At 46.0% G+C, this 22,062-nt stretch overlaps 1 protein-coding gene across 1 annotated transcript; it reads right to left on the bottom strand.

Annotated features, from left to right (window-relative positions):
* Window positions 1-417: 417 nt before the first annotated feature.
* On the bottom strand, window positions 418-19,792 carry PCTP (phosphatidylcholine transfer protein). Its single transcript, XM_006095584.3, has 6 exons — window positions 19,611-19,792; window positions 8,803-8,920; window positions 5,958-6,037; window positions 2,915-3,086; window positions 1,973-2,040; window positions 418-838 (listed from the first exon to the last, which is right to left on the bottom strand). The coding sequence occupies exons 1-6, from the start codon at window positions 19,752-19,754 to the stop codon at window positions 773-775; spliced, it is 648 nt and encodes a 215-aa protein (XP_006095646.1). The 5' UTR covers window positions 19,755-19,792; the 3' UTR covers window positions 418-772.
* Between the last annotated feature and the right edge of the window lie 2,270 nt (window positions 19,793-22,062).

The following is a 22,062-nucleotide window of genomic DNA, read 5'->3' as shown; positions in this document are numbered from 1 at the left end:
TATCACAGGGCTGTGTGCAAAGCATCTTGGCTTTTGTTAACTACCAGAGACAACCGGATGCCTCCATTGCCAGTAAAACGAAGAGCTAGTGAGGTGTGGCCAACCTCTCCCCAGTGGCATATGGATAGAGAAACACCCAGACATGGGTGATGAGGAGAAAACGGTTGTCACATCACAGTCATATGCTTAGTCAGGCCTACAGTGTTTTTCAAATCAAAGCAGCTTGTGATCCTCCAGCTGTGGAGATGGGCAGAGAATTATTGGATTATCCCCTCAGATCCCAGCCAAATCAAGTCACCAGACTTAAGGCAAAGGGATGTCAACCCAGCCTTCCAGTCTTGGCACACTGTGAGCCGACTCTGCAGGGAACGCAACTTCCAGCAGCCCCTCTGAGTGGCAAGAAATCCAGTTCAGCTTGCCTGGAGGGGGCATTCTTATGTGTGTGTTTTTTGTTGTTGTTGTGGCTTCTCCACCCATCCATCCCCTTCCAAAGGCACAATGGAGTGATTGTGTTCCCTGCTGAGGACTTCCCTTTTGAAAAACAAACAAGCAGAAGTTTCCCTAATCTGACGCATATTCAACTGTGGAAGGAGGCAGCAGGGCAGGGCAAGTGGGAAAGGAAGCCGGGCGTCAGGCACACAGGGAGGCTGGGGCCGAGCTGGACGGTGTGCCGGCCTCTGAGGACGGGAAAGCGAAAGGAAGGCCGAGCGTCCGTGGGTTGTGGCTCTTCCGCAGACGTCGGTGCATGGCACAAGCTTCCCAATCCCCTTCCTTAGGTTTTCTGGAGGTAGTTCTGACAGGCTTTCGCCAAGTCTTTCAAGAAGTTAGGAACTCCGTTCTGCAAAGCAAAGGAGACTGTCACGTCTAGGTTCTCACCGCAATCACTCCCGATTCCTTGGCGTGTGGCTCAGGTAGACAAAGGCGACTCAGGGAAGAATGAAAGACAACAGGGCCTGGACCGGGTTTCAAGTTGCCACAGACAATGGCGAAAGGTAAGATCCAGGGCGCAGGTGAGACTAGACCACAGAGGCCACTGTTGCAAGGCACTGCCTTATGCTTTGGCGTTTGCCAATGAAAAGCTAAGACATTTCTGAGACACCGTTTCTTGAAAAGAAAAAGAAAACACGGGGCATGGGATGGGGCTGGGTTGTTCAACTCCCCTGAGGAAGGGAAAGGACTCGCTTTGCAGAATTAGAGACTGGTAAGGATTTGGGGGCGTGAGGCTGGATACACTATTGCTTAGCGAGTGTTGACCATTGTGCAAGACTTTCCACCAACATTGTCTTCTCTACTCCCACTCTACGCAGCAGGTAATATCCAGTCCCTTTTAAAAGGGAAAGACTCGATGGCTTCCATCAATTACACAGAGCAGGGCCTGGATTCAAAGGCACCTGGGTTTGACCCAAAGCCTCTGAGCTTTGTCACGCTCCCAGGGGATCTGTTGAGCCCTCCAGCCAGTTAGTGGGACTGGTACACAGCAGGCTGAACGGTCCCAGTGAAACCAGGCGCCTAGGCAGTCTCCAGTGATCGGGGCGACCATTGTGGTTCCCTCTCCTCACAGGGCAACAGAGCAAAACAACAGAACAAAACCCGAGGCTCTCCCGAGGCGTGGAGACGTCAGGCTGTCTCCCCAGCCAGCCCAGCTCCTCCGTAAGCAGACACAGGGTCCAAAGGCACCATTGTCCGCAGGAGGAGCAGCCTATTGTCCCGAGGTTCCAGAGAGTGATCCTGGCGGGGTCTCGGGGCACTGGCAGGGAGGGGCTGGCATTCCAGCTAAGGATTCTTTGTCTTTTGCCCCAGCTTCATCCTGGGTGTTGGCAACCCCAGTCCTAAGCGTGGTCACTCAACCACGCTGCTTCATAAAAGAGCCTCATTAGGCCTGAGACAGCGTGTCTCTTCGGCCTGACAGCCCCCACGGGCTAAGTCAACATTTGTCAAACACACTTCCCCCTTCTGCCTCCTGGGATCTCACCTTGGCGGCCCAGTTAATGAGCCAGGACGGAATTTGGCCACCTGGGTTATCGAAGTAATGCATGAAAACTAGAGGGGGAGAGAAAGCACGAGTCAGCAGGAGAAAACAGGTTAGAAAGGTACAGCCACCAACCCTGCGAACCTCCCCCTTCCGATTCAGACCCAGAAGGAGAAAGGGGAGGTGACACGTAAGTCAGGTGGATTCTCTCCTCTGCCTTGTCTTCCAGGGCGTTTATATGTAAACATTTTTGAAAACATAGTCAAGGTACATTTTGCTGCTATTTCTTAAGTACCTGGCAAGTGCCAGACACTTGGATAGAGTCTCATTATAATTTCTCCATTTGCTAACCTAACAATCGTAAGGAGTTGGTGAAATTAAACCCCAGTGTGTACAGGGTAAAACGGAGACTAAGAAGTGTGGGTTGACTTGTCAAGGTGACAGATCTAACAGGCATCAGAACCATGGCTTGGATTTTGCCTCCGGTTCAAGGCCTTCTCATGCCAGTAGGGCAGGTGGCCAGGCGGCCCACGCTCTGCCCCAGCTCTTCTCGTGGTTTGAACTCAAGGTAGGCAGGCCCTGAGACTCTGGGGTTTTGCTGAGAAGGAGCCATGTCCCCCGAAACATTCCTATGGGCTCTTTCCCCCCCCACCCCCACCCACCCAGGACCCACCTGGAGTCAATTCTGAGCCCTCTGGTGGACTTTGATGATCTATTCCATTTGGACAACAGTCAGTAAAGAATGGATTGGGTCAGATTTAAACATCCACCTTGCACTCTAGCCAAGTCTCTGGGATGAACTAAATCTCTCCCCATGTTTGTCTTGCACCCCTGCCCATTCTCTGGCCTCTGGGAACAAGGATCATGCATTTACATGCCTCACGATCAGCGTGCCCTTTGCATGGGCGGCCCTGGCTGGTGCACTGGCATGCACCCTGGCTTTACCTTTGCTCCCCTTCTTGCCATCGCTCTCAATCGCCAGGCTCTGCTTGTACCCCTTCACCCGGATCACGCCCGACCTCTCAGCAAACTGTGGCACGGAGGTGCTCTGGGCCAGGACCACGTAGATCTTCCGTCCTTCCACGTCCAGCTCTCGCCGCTGACGGATGTAGACATACTGCAGTGCCAGTCAAGGCGTGACATCACACCAGCATCTCAGATGGGCAGAAGGAAAGCATCCCAAGCCAGAAGCCAAAGGAGGGGGTTCTGTTCCCCCCATTGTCTCCCTTGAACTGTTACTTCACCCACCTGCCCCATATCTTTACCTGCACTGCAAGATTGTGCCTTGTACCATCTGGTGTATCACTTGAGAACATACATTACCCTACCTGTCAACCATTCCTTGCTGCTTTTAATTGTGCAGGGAAACCACTCCTTTCTCTAAGAAGGCACTGGGAGATAGCGGAGGATTGATTGTTTGTCAGCTGTGTAACCCTGGCTTATTTACTCAACTTTTCTGAGACGCAGTTTCTCTACGTGGGAAAAGGGAGGACCATCGCCCAGCAGGCAGGCTTGGTGGGGGCATTACAGGAAGACCGGACCAGAACAAGCACTCGACAAACATTCCAGGTCATTCCGTTTTGTCCTGACTTCCCCCGAAGCTCTAAGTACTGACCTCTGTGCACAGCGGACAGGCAAGCAATGTACTTACAACTGGTGATCGTAGGAAGGCACTGACTTCCTGAATATTTAACTCTGAGTCAGCACTGGTTCACCAAGAATGACAGTTATTTCATCACGATAAACACAGAACAACCACTATGCCGATATCACTCTTCCAGGGAAGATCACTAAATCCTAAGAATGAGAAGTCACCACTTAATGAACCCTTACCATGTGCTTTCCCTACAGCATCTATTTTGATCCTGACAAATCACCATGAGTTCAGTATAAGTGTCCCGGTCTTACAGGTGACAACATTACACCAGAGAGGTAAAGAAACATGCCCAAGGTCCCCCCGCCCAGCTCAAGTGATGAAACCTGAATCGGAACCCAGATCTGGCTTCAAAACCTATTTAGACTTTCATAGGTGGACGGGCTCAACCCTTTGCCTGTATACTTTCAAAGGACAGAATTTTAGATTTAACACTAGAAGTAATTAAAAGCCTAAGACAATAAAAAAAATCACTCTAAAGTATAACACAGTTGCACTTACTAATAGCAACAACCACAGCCCCATGCACCTCAGAGTCTCAAAAGCACCCACGGTTGTCCCACTCATCACTCAGGCGTCCTGCAGGATGGTCTATTGCCCTCGGTCTCTAAGTCATGGGGAGTAAAGTTCTCAAATGTTTTAAGGAAGAAGTTATATTGCTTTTGGCTCCAGATCTCCTCTCTCCCACTTCACAGCAATTGCCCCACTCTCTCCCACAACTTACTCAGCTCACATGATAGATGTCATCTGACACTCCATTGAGGAAAAATTAACTTGATACACATATTGATTAAAATTTGGCGGAGGTCTTTGAAGGGTTGGGAGGTCCAGCATGCCACAGGGCCTGTGACTGGCGAACCACCAGTTCACTGAGGCCCAGGGACCCAAAGGGCCTTTTCTAAGGTCACACAAGGTCACACAGCAAACCAGAGGATGGCTGCATACACGGCCTGGGATCTTACTCTCCAAACTGAATGTTCTTTACCACTGCACTATTCTCTGTTTTCAAACAACCGTTACTAGAGAGACATATATGCATATAGAAAGACTAAAAACAACAACAACTCGTGGGATCACGTGGCACTGGAACGCCAATGAAATAAAAGTTTAAGGAGTCCTGAGTATTCACCCCTGCGAATACCTACCCAGCAGTGTCCTGTGAGGTCAGAGAGGCAGGACCATGGCCTGGTCAAGATCACCTTCTCTGGAGACAGCTGGACCTGGTCCCAAACCTGCCTTTTCCACCCACCAGCTCTGTGAACCTGAGTCAAGTTCTGAACTTCTCTTTGCCTCAGTTTCCCTCACTGTGAAATGGGGCTGATGATGCCCGTTTTGCACCCTTGTCGGCAGGATTAGAGAAAACCACATAAAATCTAAGGGGTTAAGTAATCCACAATTTGTTGACATACATGCCATATGTAATGTAAGCTATCTAGCAGGGTATGGGAACTGTGGCAAAAAATAAACCCTTCTGGAGTTTAAAATCTAGTCGGGGGCCAGGTAGACACAAAAACACATACAGACAAAACACACAGAACACACCCACACACTCCCTCTCTTTTTAGAGGATGATTATTTAGGAACCAACAGACTTATAGAATGTAGGGCTAGAAAAGATCCAGTGATCACCTTACTCAGTGGTTTCCAAAGGTTATGTTTTAATCCACGAGCCCCTTTGCTCCAAGGATCTTATATGGAAATTCAGTGTGTGAAGTGCTCAGCTGCTGTGATTAAAGAGAAAGCTTGCCTGTCAGTCATCCTACCCCTGCACTGCTCTCCCAGCAAATTCCCATCCCACCCTCCCAGGCAAGTCCTAAGTGGGCTTCTTAGAACCTCGGAGTGGCAGCTCAAACTCCCCACATTCCATTCAACTGCATCATAAGATACATAAGGAAATTGAGGGGAAGAAGCAGACACGCAGTGTCCAGAGCCAATAGTGATGGAGGGACCACTGTGGGGTCCATCAAACATGAGGTCTGAGGAGAGCTGGAATTGTGGGGGCTCTCGTCCCCACTCTGCCACTAATCGCCTGTATGGATGCCTCTGTCATTTTACCTCTCTCTAGATTGGGGAGTGTGTTAAGCTTGATTAAAAGGTCTTTCCAAGTCCCCAATTCTGTGGCCCAACAACTTCAAGCCCTAGAAAACGTCTCAGGAAAGTAGAGGCTGCCCTCCAGTGACCACAGTTACAGACGCTCCACGGAGTCAGGCCCAGAAATCCCACTCTGAGGTCTCCAAAAGCTGCACAAGGTGCAGTAACAGCTTTAGCAGATGCTTCTGCAAGGATCAAAGACAACGCTGTCCACACTTGTTGGACATACCTGGGAAAGGATACATCCCTGTTGGACATGGGGAAAGGGTACTTCACTTCCCAGTAGACCACAGTCTCGCCGTTGCATTCCTTTTCATAGAGTTCTAAGGAGAACAAAAGAAGTTAATGCATCTGGAAGCCTCTTCGGTTTCAATGAACACGAAGCCTGCGTAGGATGACCTCGTAGAACACGATAAACCATGAATGCGTACAGCACAGAATTCTAAAAAAGTCAGGCCCGCTCATTACTGCTGAAAGCTTGCTGCCAAGGGGCACAGTCCAGCAGATATAAAAGCAGAGTCAACATCAGAGAACCCAACAAAACTTGTCTATCTCAGAGCAAAAACAAGATTCCCAGCTAGGATGCAATGAATCACTATCCGGCAGCAAGAATAAACCTTCAGGTTACAAGATCAGGGTGACCACCAGATGTCACTAGAGTACCAACAATTTTGCTTTGAAGACCTTTTCTTCCCTCGATTTCAAGACATGACCACTGGCTCAGGACTGAGTCGCCTAGCCTAGCACGTTTATCTGGGAAATAAAGGTTCTGGAGAAGGCAGTGTCCTTCCCGGACAAAGAGAAAGTGCCATAACTGTGGCGAAGTGTCTTGCTCCTCTCCCATGTTTCTGTGCACTATACCACAACTACAGTGACCAGATCTCCTTACGATCCCATCATGCTCTGGTGTGCAAACAGCGGCCACTCCTGGAGGGAGGTAGCAAAGGAATTCGATGATATGTGTCCCCTCGAACCCCAGCTGGACTGCAAACATCTCCCTGACATTTACAGAGGAAGCCAAGCCAAGGCTGCTGAAGTAACCCCGGGGTCCCTTGAGAAGCAGATGAGGGAAAAACTTATTACTTCACTCAATTTTTGAAAGAAAACCTAATAAAGCACTTGCCCACCCACTGGTGCCACAGGGATTGAAGACAGCCCTGAAAGGAAGGGAAGCGGTGGACACCTGTTGCTTTCCCATGCTCGGCGTTGACTCCCCGTTCGCGGACTGGCATCTCAATGCTCCTTCAGGGCATCACCTTCCCCTCCTTCTTGACGATGTGGTTTAAGCAGAACTGGCTCAGCATTAATCCCAGGGCTGGCAAAGTGGCAAGACATGGCCACGGGGGTTAGTTCAGGGAGGTACATCTGGCCAGGGCCTTAGCTTGCCGCTCGAGCAGGTTAAAGCTGGAAGGTGGTTTAGCAAAGGCTCTCAGGGAGCTCCCAGAATATCCAGGAGGACCAGAGTTAGGGTTAGACCTCAGGATTGTTCCAGAGAAGCCAGTCGGGTGGACCAGACACCATGGCGTGAGAACCAAATGTCAGAAGCCCTGCAACTGTCTGCCCCAAAGTCAGGATGCCGCTGCTGGGACCATCACCGGAAAATGGATTCTGCATGCTGCCTGCTTCCTCACGTTGCTCTCTCTCAAACTGAAGACACGTGTGAGCCTTATTGACCACTTCAGTCACATGACTGGAATGGCTGCTAGGGAGACTGGGACAGAGAGAACAGTTTGTCCCTTGGATGTGCGAGCATCACAATTCCCCCTAGATATGAAGCGTATCTGAAAACAGTAAGTGACCCAAAGCCATGAGAAAGGTCCACAGGAAACAAGCACGTGGTCCATGCTGAGCCAAGGAGAGCCAATCCTGGGCTCTGGCTGCCAGCGGCAGGAAGTGGAATTCTCGTTCCTGTTCCTCTGGGGTTAATCATATGGTTACTTATGAACCTGGATCTTCTGGTGGCACCTTTGCATGACATAGGAATCTGCCTGAGGATTCGGGCAGAAAAACGGAGTCAAAAGATGGAGAAATGATTCAAGTATTGGATGTAGTTCTCCTGGAAGCCAGACACCCGTGGAGTTTTCAATGCCATGAACCAATAAACCTTTTCCTTTTCTTACACGGGCATTCGTTAGCATTTTTGTTACTTGCAACCAGGAGACCTGACTACGGGGGTCTTTCAGAGTCTGTGCACCCCTTGGCAACTCCGTAGTTTTATGCCACTGTGACCGAGATGGCAGAGGTCTCTCCCAGCTCTACGGCAGGGGGGTCCCGTTGAATGCCTTTCATAACTCTCCATCACCCATAGGGTACAATCTAAGGACTGCAGACTGGCAGCCAGCCTAGGCCTTGGGGATCTGAACCCTCTTCCCACCCTAACTCCAGATTCTGCTGCCCAATTACTCACCATTTGTACATATCATGCTGTCTCACGCTTTCCTGACTTGACTCATGCTGTTCTCTGGGCCTGGAATGCCCTTGCACCACTCATCCCCTTACCCTAACTTCCTCACATATAGTATTCTTGTGTTCACCTTCCAAAACAAAGCTCGGGCACCACCTCCTCCAAGAAGCCTTCCATGATACGTAGGTATACAGATGACAACCAACTTACAGAGAGAACAGAGTAGCCCTCTGAGCAAACTGAAGAGTGGATCAGAAAGTATGCAAAGAGCAAGTCCTAGGAAAGCAAAGGCACATTTCAGCTCAGCACTTAGACTTTTATGCCAAACTTTAAAATGAAACATAACAGAGTAGAAATTAAACCTGCCCTAACCGGTTTGGCTCACTGGATAGAGCATCAGCCTGGGGACTGAAGGGTCCCAGGTTCGATTCCAGTCAAGGGCATGTACCTTGGTTGTAGGCACATCCCCAGTAGGGGGTGTGCAGGAGGCAGCTGCTTGATGTTTCTCTCTCATTGATGTTTCTAACTCTCTATCCCTCTCCCTTCCTCTCTGTAAAAAATCAATAAAATATATTTTTTTTAAAAGAAATTAAACCTGTTAGAAATTTATCCTGCTAGGTAAGATAAATAACAATAGATTCTACTTTCTAATTGACTTTTTAAAAAACAGTGGGTGTTACTCACCTTTAACATATTGGTCCCACTGTTTTCTGTAGTCTAAGTCCATATAGACATCCGCGAGCAGAGCCGGCGGGCAATCCTCCAGAACACCAAAGACTTTATACTCATACAGTCCGGTCTGCTGTAGAAACAGAACAGGCAGAAACAACCTATTGATTCCCAAGTTGCGAGACAGCTGGATTGCACAGCATATGAACAACAGCTGAGGCTGGCGTTCATGCCACACCATTTATCGAGTCCCTTCCTGTCGTCTTGGTGACATGATGATGAAAAAGCAGATGAGGCCCCTGCTCCCATGGGTCTTCAATTCGGCAGGAGCATTGGTGGTGGAGTTAACTACAAACAGTATCCAGCTAATGTAAACAGGCGCCAAGAAGGGACATGTGACAGATGAAGCTGGATTCGGAGGAGAGGGGTTCTAAATAATGAGGTGGTCAGGGAAGGTCTCCATGAGGGATCACCTTTATCAGAACCTCTTGTCCGAAATATTAGAAGGAGCCATTCGTGGGAGGATGAGGAAAGACCATTCCTAGTAGGGGAAGGCCCTCAGGTTGATGGATTGAAATGCTCAAAGAGCAGAAAGTCCAGGGCTCTGGAGAATTGTGGCGCCGAGAGAGTAGTAGGACTCAGGGCCACAGAGGTGGTGGGACTGGGCCCCCAAGGGATTCGTAAACCAGTGTAAGGGGTTAACTCAGGGGTCCTCAAACTTTTTAAACAGGGGGCCAGTTCACTGTCCCTCAGACCATTGGAGGGCCGGACTATAGTTTAAAAAAAAACTAGGAACAAATTCCTATGCACACTGCACATATCTTATTTTGAAGTAAAAAAACAAAACGGGAACAAATACAATATTTGTATTTGCATGTGGCCCGCGGGCCATAGTTTGAGGACCCCTGGGTTAACTCTTTCGTTCTAACTGCTATCAAGGAATGACTTTAAACAGGGTGTGGGTTTAGAAGGATGACTCGCTGCTTGGTAGAAACGAGATCCTAAGAGAGTAAGAAAGTGGTTTAGAAGACAGTGCAATAGTCCAGATAAGAGAAGACCGTGATTGGAACGGGGCGGTAACAACAGTGATGGGGAGAAGTCAATGACTTAGGGAAAAATTTTAGAAGTCATGTCAACAACAATTGCAGTGAGGACAGACTGGCGAAGGGAAAGAGAAAGCAAAGAATTGAGGGTAACTCTCAGAACCTCTGCTTGAACAACCAGGCAAACGGGGAGCTCCTTTTTGTAAGAAAGAAAAAACGTGGGGAGGAGGTCATCTGTGGGCTGTGGGGTAACCAAGAGTTCCACCTTGAGTTTGAGATGCTTATTAAACATCCAAGTAGGGGCTGTCGTATAGGCAGCTAGCATTCAGGGGACAGGTTACTGTTTTAGATTCCACAGGGCCGAATGAACCCAACACACTGTTCTATCAATTCTAAGACAGAATTTGTCAACACTGCTTCTTTTTTATATAAAGGACTTGTGCATAAATGGGAAGAAACATCAGCTTCAGATCATATTAGTCCCTGTTATTCAGAAAAGAAAAAAAAAGTTTCTAGATTCCAAAGTCTGCAAGGGGACTGGGCCGGAGTTGGCCGCTACATATTTTCAACTCTCCATATGATGGCAACTTGAAGTTCCTAACTGTCACCTTGTCTAAAGGCTCTAATTTTTTTTTCCTTTTTTTAGAGAGAAAAGGAGAGGAATAGAGAGCCAGAAACATTGATGAGAGAGAAACATCAATTTAGCTGCCTCCTGCACACTCCCCACTGGGGATGTGCTCGCAACCAAGGCACATGCCCCTGACCAGAATCGAACCTGGGACCCCTCAGTCTGCAGCCGAGGCTCTATCCACTGAGCCAAACCAGTTAGGGCTAATGGCTCTAATTTTAAGATTAAACCAGTGGCCCTTAAATGTCAATGCAAAGGCAAACAAACAGAAAGAAAGCCTTTAGAGCAGTGGTTCTCAACCTGTGGGTAGCGACCCCTTTGGCGGTCAAATGACCCTTTCACAGGGGTCGCCTAAGACCATCCTGCATAGCAGATATTTACATTACGATTCATAACAGTAGCAACATTACAGTTATGAAGTAGCACCGAAAATAATTTTATGGTTGGGTCACAACATGAGGAACTGTATTTAAAGGGCCAGAAGGTTGAGAACCACTGCTTTAGAGCCACTCAATTTCCATGTGCTAACATAATGTTATTGGGTAATTATGCATAAGTGAAGCCATCCTCTTCAGCGCCATGCTGGAAACGCATGGGAAGTCAAGGGGGTAAGCATGGTGAATCTTTCCAGATATCATGAGGCTCGTTCAAGGGTCTCCTAGCTCAGGTGGTGTAACCCAGGGGGTGAATAACCTAGTTTAGGAATTCCAGGCACATGTGCAAGTACCTGGCAAGGAATGGAAGGCCAAATTGAAACTAAATTCATAAGGATTTTCCAACTCCAGAAGTATGTGACTTTATACCAAGGGTTTCCTGTCATCAAATGACAAACTAATCGACCTGAACCCCCTACATGCTGTGCCATGGATGCCCGAGTGGAAGGACAGACCTCGGGAGAAACCTCTCTTTCCTGCCCCGCCCCTCACACTCACACATGGAAAGGTAGCGAGGGTGTACACATAGCGCATTTAGACCCACATGTGTTTTCATCACCGTCGGAAGGAAGACAATTAGCCCCTTGTTCAGGAATACTGGGGGCCCCATTTTCCACACGGACTGAGCAAAAGGGACAATTATGTCTTGAGATCATTATCTCCCCAACCTGACAGGAGTTAGCTTCGGCTATCTGGATAAATTAAGACAAACTGTTTCCTTAAACTGGCTCCTGGCCCCTCCTGAGTGGCTCCACAGCCCCAGTGACCTCAGTCCTATACATATCACAGAAAAGAAAACAGAAGCCCTCCAGGAAGAGGAAAATAGAATGATGTGATTGACGTGAACACCGAAGAATGAGCTATTGTGACGACTTCCTTTAAACACTGCCTTTGAGGCAGGACTGAGAAAGGCCAGACCTCACAGGAACAAGATACTCGGTAACACCTTTCCTAGCCTAGCAATAGAAAGTTCTTTTCGAGTGCAGGATGGCCCCACCCAATGTCGTGGGTCAAAACACTTTTTTCACCCAAGGGTCATGGGTTCGATTCCGATCAAGGGCATATGCCTGGGTTGTGGGCTCGATCCCCAGTAGGGTGCGTGCAGGAGGCAGCCAATCAATGATTCTCTCTCATCATTGATGTTTCTAAATCTCCCTCTCACTTCTTCTCTGAAATCAATAAAAATATATTTTTTAAAAATACAGTGAATTTTTTAGCATTGTAGAAATAATTCATATTCATTATAGGAAAATTGGGAAATGCCAAAAAAGAATGAATAAAAATGGCATGTGACGCCCACAATCCACAATTCCTATTGGTAATATGTGGCACATTTCTTTTAAGTAAATAAATACTTCTCTGTGTTACAAAAATGGTAATAATGGTATAAACAGCTTGTGTCCTTATTTTTAACAATATTATATTGAATCTACGGAGAGATCACACCTAACTTAGTTATTCTTTTAAGTTATTTCTGTTTCCAAATATTTTAACAAATATAAATACTGCTGGAATAATCTATTATTTCATAAGGACCAAATTGGTCCATAATTCTAACCTTTTCATTCAGAAAGCTTCCTTAGAGATAAATTATATTAACATTTAAAGGTTCTTTATACTTTTTATAAATGTTTAAGAAAATTTATATCAATTTATACTCTCCCCAGTAGTAAAGGATCTCCTCACCAGGATTGGGCACCACTGTTTGTACAATTTGACAGAAAAAAGTACAAATCTTAGTTTAATTTGGGCAAAGTTTTGCTATTGACTGAGCTCCTTACAAGTAGAGATATAAACTCTCTGTAACAGTGGTTCTCAACCTTCCTAATGCCATGACCCTTTAATACAGTTCCTCATGTTGTGGTGAACCCCAACCACAAAATTATTTTCGTTGCTACTTCATAACTGTAATTTTTCTACTGTTATGAATCGTAACGTAAATATCTGATATGCAGGATGTATTTTCATTGTTACAAACTGAACATAATTAAAGCATAGTGATTAATCACAAACACAATATGTAATTATATATGTGTTTTCCGATGGTCTTAGGCGACCTCTGTGAAAGGGTCATTCGACCCCCAAAGGGGTCGCGACCCACAGGTTGAGAAACGCTGCTCTGTAACATTTGTTGCAGTTATGTTTCTAAGCTTCCTAACATTTCAATAAATTAATACAAATGAGTTTACTCAAAAGGTTTTAACCCATAATTCTTCTTTAAAAATGAAGAATGGCTCCATTTTTTCAATCACACTGGAAAACAACACACTGTATACTTGTCTAATGCTCCATTTATAGAACATTTAACTTCCTACACTTCACATAGTAAAAGAATTATTCTGTGGCAGAGCATCAGTCAATATTTAGTGTGCGATACAGTTACCAGAAGAAGACACTCCCTTCTTTCTTGTTAAAAGAACAACAGTATTGCTAATAGTCAACAGTATTGTAATACTGACGTACGATGTCAGGTGAATACTAGCCTTCTCAAGGTGCTCACTTTGTAAGTTATATAAATGTCTAATCACCATGCTGTATACCTGCAACTAATATAATATTGTATGCCAACTATAATTTAAAAAATTTTAAATTATAAAAAACATTTTTAAAAAAAAGACTCACATTACGGTGAAGAAAAAAAGAACTCCCACCCTGGCCGGTGTGGCTCAGTGGTTCAATTTCCCATCAAGGGCACCTACACTGAAGGCTTGCAGGTTTGATTCCCAACCCCAGTCAGGGCGTGTGCCGGAGGCAACCAATCGATGTGTCTCTCTCACATCGATGTTTCTCTCTCTCTCCTTCCCTTCCACTCTCTCTAAAACATATTATTTAAAAAGTGAAAAGTAGACTGACAGAATAGTGCTGATAAGATATGAACATTTACAGGGAAATAGGATTATGTGTAATTTCATCACCACAGTACAGAAATATATAAGCATTGCTAAAATGTGTGGCCAAGGAAGAGCAGTGAGATAATGGACCGTGTCAATGAACATTAAATAGAAGTATATTTAAGTTTACATAGAGACATCTACAACTCCACACACTCTTTTATAGAAAGTGCTGCCTCCTTCCACTAAGTAATTCAGAAAAAAAAATTATAATCTTGCTGGGACCCACTTCGTCCTTCGCCTTGAGAAGAAATCAAGCTCAGGCTGGCTTTTTGGCTTGCAATGTGCTTCCTTTGGTGACCTGTCAGCAGTCACTGCAACAGCTATGTACTTCGTATTTGAAGTTTTCCAAACATTGGACCTGCTCTACGTTATTTCGATGACGCTAGTGATTGTTTCTCTCAGCACAGTGCCTTTTCCGGACTTATATTCATGATCTCATGTGCTCTTTAACACAGCCCTGCCTGCCATACAGATAGAAACACTGGTGTTGCCTCCATCTTTATACACAGACCTGAAGTGAGGCTAAATCATGTGCCTGAGTCCTACAGCTAGTACTTGGGACAGAACAAGGGTGACACCAGCCCCTCCTACTGCCCACAATGTCTCTCTTCTTTAGCTCTACTCTGTCCAAACCACTGTTGCAGACCACACGCTACGCTTAAGGTAAACAGCCCCATCACACAGAATATTACAGCCGCAAGGAGCCTTAGACCCTTAGTAAAAGATGTCAGTGACTTGCCAAGCGTCAGTCAACAACACTGTTGGTGGCAAAGCCTGGATGGGAACCTGTTCCTTCCGGTCCCCAAGCCAGTGCTTCTGCCCCAGACCACCCAGGATGGACCTCCCACGGCGATGCTCCCCTGAGTCCCTAAGCCCCATGTTTGTCCAATGGGCCTCCAACTACCACAAGAGGTACTTTTTAGATGCTGCTTCTGGGGGGTTCAGATAAGGACCAGGGAAAGCTGGGAATGGAGAAAGGATGAATATTATCACTTTCAACGGAGCTGGACTGTGCTGTCTTTCGTTATGTTGTTCCAGAGAGTCATGAAAATACAGAAAATTGTAGCCAGAAACTGCAGCCTGGTGCTGACGGCAGGGGCTCGGAGGTACAGCCAGAACAGGGCCTAAGCTCTCCCACCGACTGGCCTTGCTCTTCTCAGCGGCCCTGTGGGTCTAATGAGAGTTCCTACCTAAGGAAATGACTATGAAGATTAAATTAGATGATCCACCTTAAAGTTCATCACATAATAAGTACTTAGTATTACATATCATTTTCATTAATAAGGTCAGTATGACGCTCTTTTTCCAGATTGAAGAACTCAGGATTCAGAACTGCAACATAATGCATGTTTTTAAGAAAACGAATATCTACGGAGTACCTACTCTAAGCGGGCACTGTGCTTAATGACTAATAGCCACAATAATCCCGCCAAGTCAGCATGTTATTATCTCCACTTTATAAATGAAGAAGGGGGTAGGCGTGGGAGGGGGGCGGCGGCGGCATGGTACGGCCACTTAATACTAAAATCGCTGATTTTTGAGATGCCCTGGTATTCTGGCTAACTGGTCTAATACATCAAGCTGCTACATTTCTTTCTTCCTTTCTTTCTTCCTTTCTTTCTTCCTTCCTTCCTTCCTTCCTTCCTTCCTTCCTTCCTTCCTTCCTTCCTTCCTTCCTTTCTTTCTTTCTTTCTTCCTTTCTTTCTTTCTACTGGTCTAATACATCAAGCTGCTACATTTCTTCCTTCCTTCCTTCCTTCCTTCCTTCCTTCCTTCCTTCCTTCCTTCCTTCCTTCCTTCCTTTTTTAATATATTTTTCTTGATTTCTGAGAGGAAGGGAAGGGAGAAGGAGAGCTAGAAATGTCAATGATGAAAGAATCATTGATCGGCTGCCTCCTGCATGCCCAACACTGGGGATTGAGCCCACAACCCAGGCATGTGCCCTGACTGGGAATTGAATCATGACCTCCTGGTTCATAGGTCGACACAGCCACTGAGCCACACTGGCCAGGCAAGCTGCTGCATTTCTTAGCAATGGTTATTCAAATGCCTGAAAGAAAACTGTTCAATTTCTTTTCACTCGCATTCACAGGGTTAACATATGTTGAGGAACAGAACTGCCAATAATGGTACATGTATTTATCCTAAGCATAATAAATTCTGCAAGAGCTAACATCTGTATACATGAGACATATCAAAATGTCACAATGTTTGCATTTGACGTTGCGGTTCCCACGGAGAAGCAATTCCTGGTGGGCCCCCAACCCCGCTAGCTACCCCTCAACTGACCTCATTCGTTCTCTTCAATTTATGGTGTTTATCCGCATTCACATCACTAACTTCCAGACAGCCTTGATGAATCCATTTCCCTAATCCTGTAAGCACACCCTGGACTGTGCCCTGGATTTTCTTTGCTTTTCACAGAAGAGCTCATTTCTATTCCTCAGGGGGACAGGAAGCCTTCCCAGCCTACGACTGTGGAAGCTGTTCAACGCCAGCTACTCTGGCAAGCAACAGACTCAGATGGGATGAAAAGTAAGCATTTCTCACCAGAGAGAACCAGTTCTAATGGCAAGAGCCAATGCTCCAGCTGCCACTGGGAAGTGTGTACCAAGACTGTGTGGAGACAGTTAGCGACGTCTGATTGAATAGTTTCCATCTCTCTAAGAAAGCAGGGTAGGTTTCAGGATTGCAGATGGCTGGGTAGAATGTTAATGAGAGGTAGCTGACTAAATACCACACTGGGCTGAATGCTTCACATGGGTTAGCCCACTTACTCCACAATGATAACAGGAGATACACCAATTTTTCAAAGAAACGAAGGCTTAAAGAAGTTCTGAGAAATACCTGGGAAAGGCGAACCTTTTGAGAAAAGGTAGAGACGGGAGGTAGATTGGTGGCTGGGAGTGGGAACATGGTGACTGCAAACGAGCAAGAGGTTTCCTTTGGGAGCAACACAAACGTTCTAAAATGAGATGGTGGTGAAGGTTGCATAACTGCATACATTTACTGAAAATCGCTGAGTTGTACTTAAAATAAGTGGGTTTTATTATTTGTAAATGATATACCAATAAAGTTCATATAAATGATACCTCCATAAATAAGAGAGTTTATAAAACTCACCGAAGGTCACACAACTAATGAAGGCCCAACGTGGGCATGAAGCCAGTGATCTGACAGCGGAGTCCATGGCCTATGCTCGTACCCCATGGTCTCGGAACTCTCTGAACACATCATTAGATAAGTCATAAGCTGCCTGCGTGCCTGTGGCTATATATAGGGTCACCCTATAATTTACCATTCCAGCTGGCACACTTTGGAGAGTGGCAGTTGTAAAAATTTTCGCCAGGACAATAGGTGTAAAACCGGGCCTGTGGTGGATATATTGGGACATATCAGTACATATAATTTGAAAGTATATCAAGCATCTAGTTTCATACCATTGTGGTATGAAACTAGAACCCAATTACAAGAAAAACACCTGAAAAACACACAAACACATGGAGGCTAAATAATATTTATACTAAACAATGAATGAGTTAACAATGAGATCAAGGACAAAATCAAAACATACCTTGAGACAAATGAAAATGAAAACACAACAACCCCAAATCGATGGGTGTTCATAAGAAAAGATTTACTAATTAAAGCTCAGAAGGAATTCTCTTGCAGGAGGGAGGTACAGGATGGGCGTCAACCTGGAAAACCAATGAGGCTTTAGCAAAGTGGGCCAGGAGCGAATCATGCTGGATGATGCTAAAGGCCAGTAAGGGTTCTGGGAAGGAGCTGGTGTGTAGCCTGAGCCAATAGGGCCTCCACATTTTAATACAGATGGAGATCAAAATGGCCAGGGCAATGGCCCTCCATCCTGTCTGCTGAGGCTCAATGGCACACCTATGGGAATCTCATGATCCTCCAAACTTGTGAAAGCTCGCTAATTTACATCAATGTACCATGACTGTCTTCATCCCCAGAACAGGTGGAAATAAGACACATAGAATGGTTAGTAGGGATAGGAACTGTTTAAATACCACTCATACCCCCCCACACACACACACACAGGAGAGAAGTGGTCCCTGCAAAGCAAAAAAGCACAGGCCCCTGGGGTAGGGAGTATGGGTGGCTAGAGGACAGGAGCAGTATGCATGAGTTATGAGAGATAAAGCTGGAAATATATGAGTTAAGACCAAACTAGTTCATGGTGAAGGCCTGGAGGGGGGGTGGGGGGAGCCTAGAAGAGGTCCATGGGGGGAAAGGGGGACATATATAATACTTTCAACAATAAAGATGAAAATATAATGATAATAATAAAAATAACATTTTTTTAAAAACACCAAACTAGTTCAGGATAACCTGCGGGCAACATTTGCCTTCCCTCAGAGAGGCACTATGGAAGCATATTTATGACACAGGACTAGAGCAAGACGGCTGAGTTCTGACTCCAGTTCAAATCTTGAACAAGCCACTTAACCTTTCCATAGATTCATTTCCATACATACAGGTAAAAAAAAAAAAAGTATAATCACAGCACCTGACATTAGGGATGATGTGAGGACTCAGTACCTGCAAAGACTTAAACAGTGCTTGGAACATTAGAAAGCATGAAATGTATTCGCTGTTACAATAGTTATTATTAATTCTGCAATCAGCAATGCCACTGAAACGGGAGCGATAAGATCATAGCCTCGCGGGTGTTTGATTGGGCTGCAATGTGTAGGAGGAAAGCTGGGAAACTAGTTAAGAGGTCACTGCAATTCTAGGTGAGAAGTGCCATCCACAGTGACAAACATAGAGGCGAGTAAAGGGAAAGGAAACGGGCCCTATGTCAGATATGTCTGCACAATCCAATGGACAAACCTTGGCAAGCGCCTGGATGCGGCTGGTAAAGGAAAACGGAATAATCTGAGAGAAGATAAATGCATCTTGTCTGAAAACTTGTGCAATTTTGCACCAAGGTAACTGTTGAAATTTCCCTAGGAAATGAATTCCGTCTGCTCTACACTGTGAACTTGCTCACCTTGCTACACCCAGTGGTATATGTAGCAAGACATCCAGAGCGCCTCCCTGCTCTAACACTATAATACTCTGGTCCTCTGCCAAGAAACCTGGATTTCACGTACCTTGCCTAAGGATGACCTTTAACCTGCTTGTCATGAACTGCTATTACACAGGGCAATTGATGACAGGGCTCAGGTGCAATATGATCCTCCCACCTGGATGGCGACTTGTTCCAAAGGCCTGCAGGGCCGCTGGAGACCTGCTTAATGACCAACTCCATTCCTCCCAGGCCTTCTGTGAACCTTTCCCTCTGAAGCTTCAGACTCAAGTTAATAAGTGCAACGTACAAGGAAGAGGCAGCAGCCAAAAGAAGCAGGTCACTGGAATGGCTAGAGTAGATAGTAAGTTCCTCCTCAGCGACACTCCTCTCCCACACACCAGCCACCCTGCACATCCAGTCTCTGAAAAGTCGTGTTTTTTTCCACCTGGATTCAACCCGGGGATATTCCCCACATACACACACCACTGGCACCCACTCCGGAGGTGCATGAGGCTACGAATCAGCAGACCCACGTTTTAACTTGACAGTTAACTTCTCACAAACCACACCCCCGTGGGGCCTCAGACCTAAGGCTGAATTCTGATGACCTCCCCTCTCCCCGAAACGGGACAAAGTCAGCTGGAGGCACCGCCCCGGCGCTCGCTCCTCCCAGCTCCAAAAGACCCGCCCGGGTCCGGACTTCCGCGGCTGCAGCCCCCGGCTCCCCCGGGAAGGCTGGCCCTGGCACGCGGCAGCCCCGCAGTCCTCCAGCAGGCAGGCCGCTACCTGGTCCAGCAGCCGGTAGATGCTGATGCCCAGGGTCTCCATCATTAGCTGCCATTCGGCCCCGGCCAGCGCGGGCTGCTGGAGCTCGGCACAGGCCTCCCGGAACTGCTCCTGGGAGAAGCCACTGGCCAGAGCCGGGTCCATCCTTCCGCAGCCAGGGCTCCTCCGCCAGCGGGAGAGACCGTCCGAGGCAGGATGTAGGTTCGGGGGCGGGGCGGAAGGGTGGCCCAGCGTGATTGGCAGGGGACAGAGAAGTAATGGAGGGGAAGGCGGGACTTGGTGGGGGGGAGGAGTCTAGGATGGGGCGGGGCCATGGAGGGGCGGGTCTATAGGAGTGGGCGGGGCTGAGCAAGAGGCGAAGGAGGCTAGAAAAAAATGAGAAAAATTGGATTTGAGCTAGGGAAAGATGGGAGGGCTATGAAAATGGGGGCTTATTTATAGACGGAAGGAAGACACTAATGTCATCTCAGAAACATCCCCTGAGTAGCCATCCCATACTCCTTGAAAATCTCAGGGGTCAGATGCTAGAACTATATATTTCAATATAATTTCTATTCTTCCTGTTACGCATTTTATTTATTTTTATTTTTTTAATATTTTTTTTATTGATTTCATAGAGGAAGGGAGAAGGAGAGATAGAAACATCAATGATGAGAGAGAATCATTGATCGGCTGCCTCCAGCACGCCCCTTACTGGGGATCGAGCCCGCAACCCAGGCATGTGCCCTTGGCCAGAATTGAACCTGGGACCCTTCAGTCCGCAGGCTGACGCTTTATCCACTGAGCCAAGCTGGCTAGGGCCCTGTTACGCATTTTAAAACATTATTCTGAGAAGAGGTCCATGGGATTCTCCAGAAGGCCAAAGGGATTTATTCCACAAAAGGGGTCAAGAAATCTAATCTCTAGGGGGTCCCCCAAAATATATATACACATATTTTGAATAATTATAAAGGCAATGTTTATGAAAATACATTTCATTATCAAAATTGAGCTATTAGCTGTCAAAGTGTGTATACATTTTGGGGGGCCACCCTGTATATTGGATCTACAAGGTAATTTGCCTGCCTAGAGGGTGAAAGATGATCTAAAAGTTATTATTGTAAGATCCAGAGACCTAGAAGCATGGAACAGACTGTGGAATCTCAGAGGGAAGGCGGGGTGGGTGGGAAGAGATCAACAAAAGAACTTGTATGCATATATGTCTAACCCGTGCACACAGACAATAGGGTGGTGGAGGCCTGGGGGTGGGGATGGGGGCCGCTAGAAGAGCTCAAAGGGAGGAAATAGGGGACATATGTAATACTTTCAACAACAAAGATTTTAAAAATAAAATAAATAAAAGTTATTATGTGTCCACCAAGGATTTCTGCATTTTGCATAAATTTAGACTTTTTGCAACTCAAGGACCTTTTTGTTCTCTCAGGTCCCTTGGGTATTACTATCGTTCTTACCACCTGACTATACTTGGCTTTGAATAAAGTAGGCAGTTTAAACATCAAAACAGTATAACGCCTCATTAGTGCCAATAACCTCTGGGAACCCGTGTTTCCTCATCTGTAAAATGGGGTAAGAATTGTGCAACCAGTTAGACTTGAGGCGGTACCTACATGAAATAAACATAAAACATGTAATGAAAGCTCTGACATAAAATGTTCTCGCCAAAGTGTAAACAATGGTTTGATAAACAACTAGAAAAGACCTAGTAAGTTTGAGGATACACAAAACCCCCTGTTGTGACTGAGTGATTGATCAGTGGTGTGTTGTGTGTTTTTTTATTGGAGTACTAAAAGCATATCTGTTCTTATTTACTAGTAAAAGCTACTAAACACCAAGGAAGTGAGACGTGGTTGAAACATGGTATCATAGATAAAACATCTGGGTAAAAATCAGCATTCTAACTTTCTCTAGGCATGTTGTTCATGGTATAGAACTAATTTGGTTGGTGGATTTCCGAGATAAAGTCATGATTACAAAAACTAGCTTTGCAGTCTGAGTTCTAGTCACTTTAAGAACCAGGCAAATCACTTTAATTTTCTTAAATGATTTTTTATTTTTCAGTTGCAGTTTACGTACAAATCTTATTTATTTTTAAACAAAAACTGTTTACTCAACAGTGACAGAAAAATACTAGTATCTATCTCAAGGATTTGCTGGAGGAATATGAAAGTAATACAAACAAAAGCACAATGTAAAGTGAAAGTGAACGCTTGTAAATGTATTGTCTCAATAGGTAGCTCCAGACTGCTGCTCACGTGGTTTTAACCTGCTTCTTTGGCTGTCCACATCATTCAGTTTTGTTCTATTCAACTCCTACTGCTGAATGTCTGCTCCTGCTAAAATGCTTAAGGGTTTTATCTTGCTGGGACAATGGAGACCCAAGAGGGCGATTTCACTGTCACTGGGCTCCAAAGCTTGTAAAATAATAACCTGTAAGTCGGTTAATGATAGTTTA

This window comes from Myotis lucifugus, unplaced genomic scaffold, assembly GCF_000147115.1.
Source record: "Myotis lucifugus unplaced genomic scaffold, Myoluc2.0 scaffold_158, whole genome shotgun sequence".
In the NCBI taxonomy this organism is placed as follows: Eukaryota; Metazoa; Chordata; class Mammalia; order Chiroptera; family Vespertilionidae; genus Myotis; species Myotis lucifugus.
The sequence above is the reverse complement of the archived record's forward strand: the minus strand, read 5'-3'. Positions and strand labels throughout refer to the sequence as shown.

Bases quoted from the DNA above. Each gene is read 5' to 3' on its own strand.
- PCTP (XM_006095584.3), bottom strand. From the start codon at position 19,754: ATGGACCCGGCTCTGGCCAGTGGCTTCTCCCAGGAGCAGTTCCGGGAG. The intron at 3,087-5,957 runs GTATCCTTTCCC...CTGGCACTGCAG, and splicing joins TCCCCATGTCCAACAGGGAT to TATGTCTACATCCGTCAGCG. The intron at 839-1,972 runs GTGAGATCCCAG...TTTGCTTTGCAG, and splicing joins TCATTAACTGGGCCGCCAAG to AACGGAGTTCCTAACTTCTT.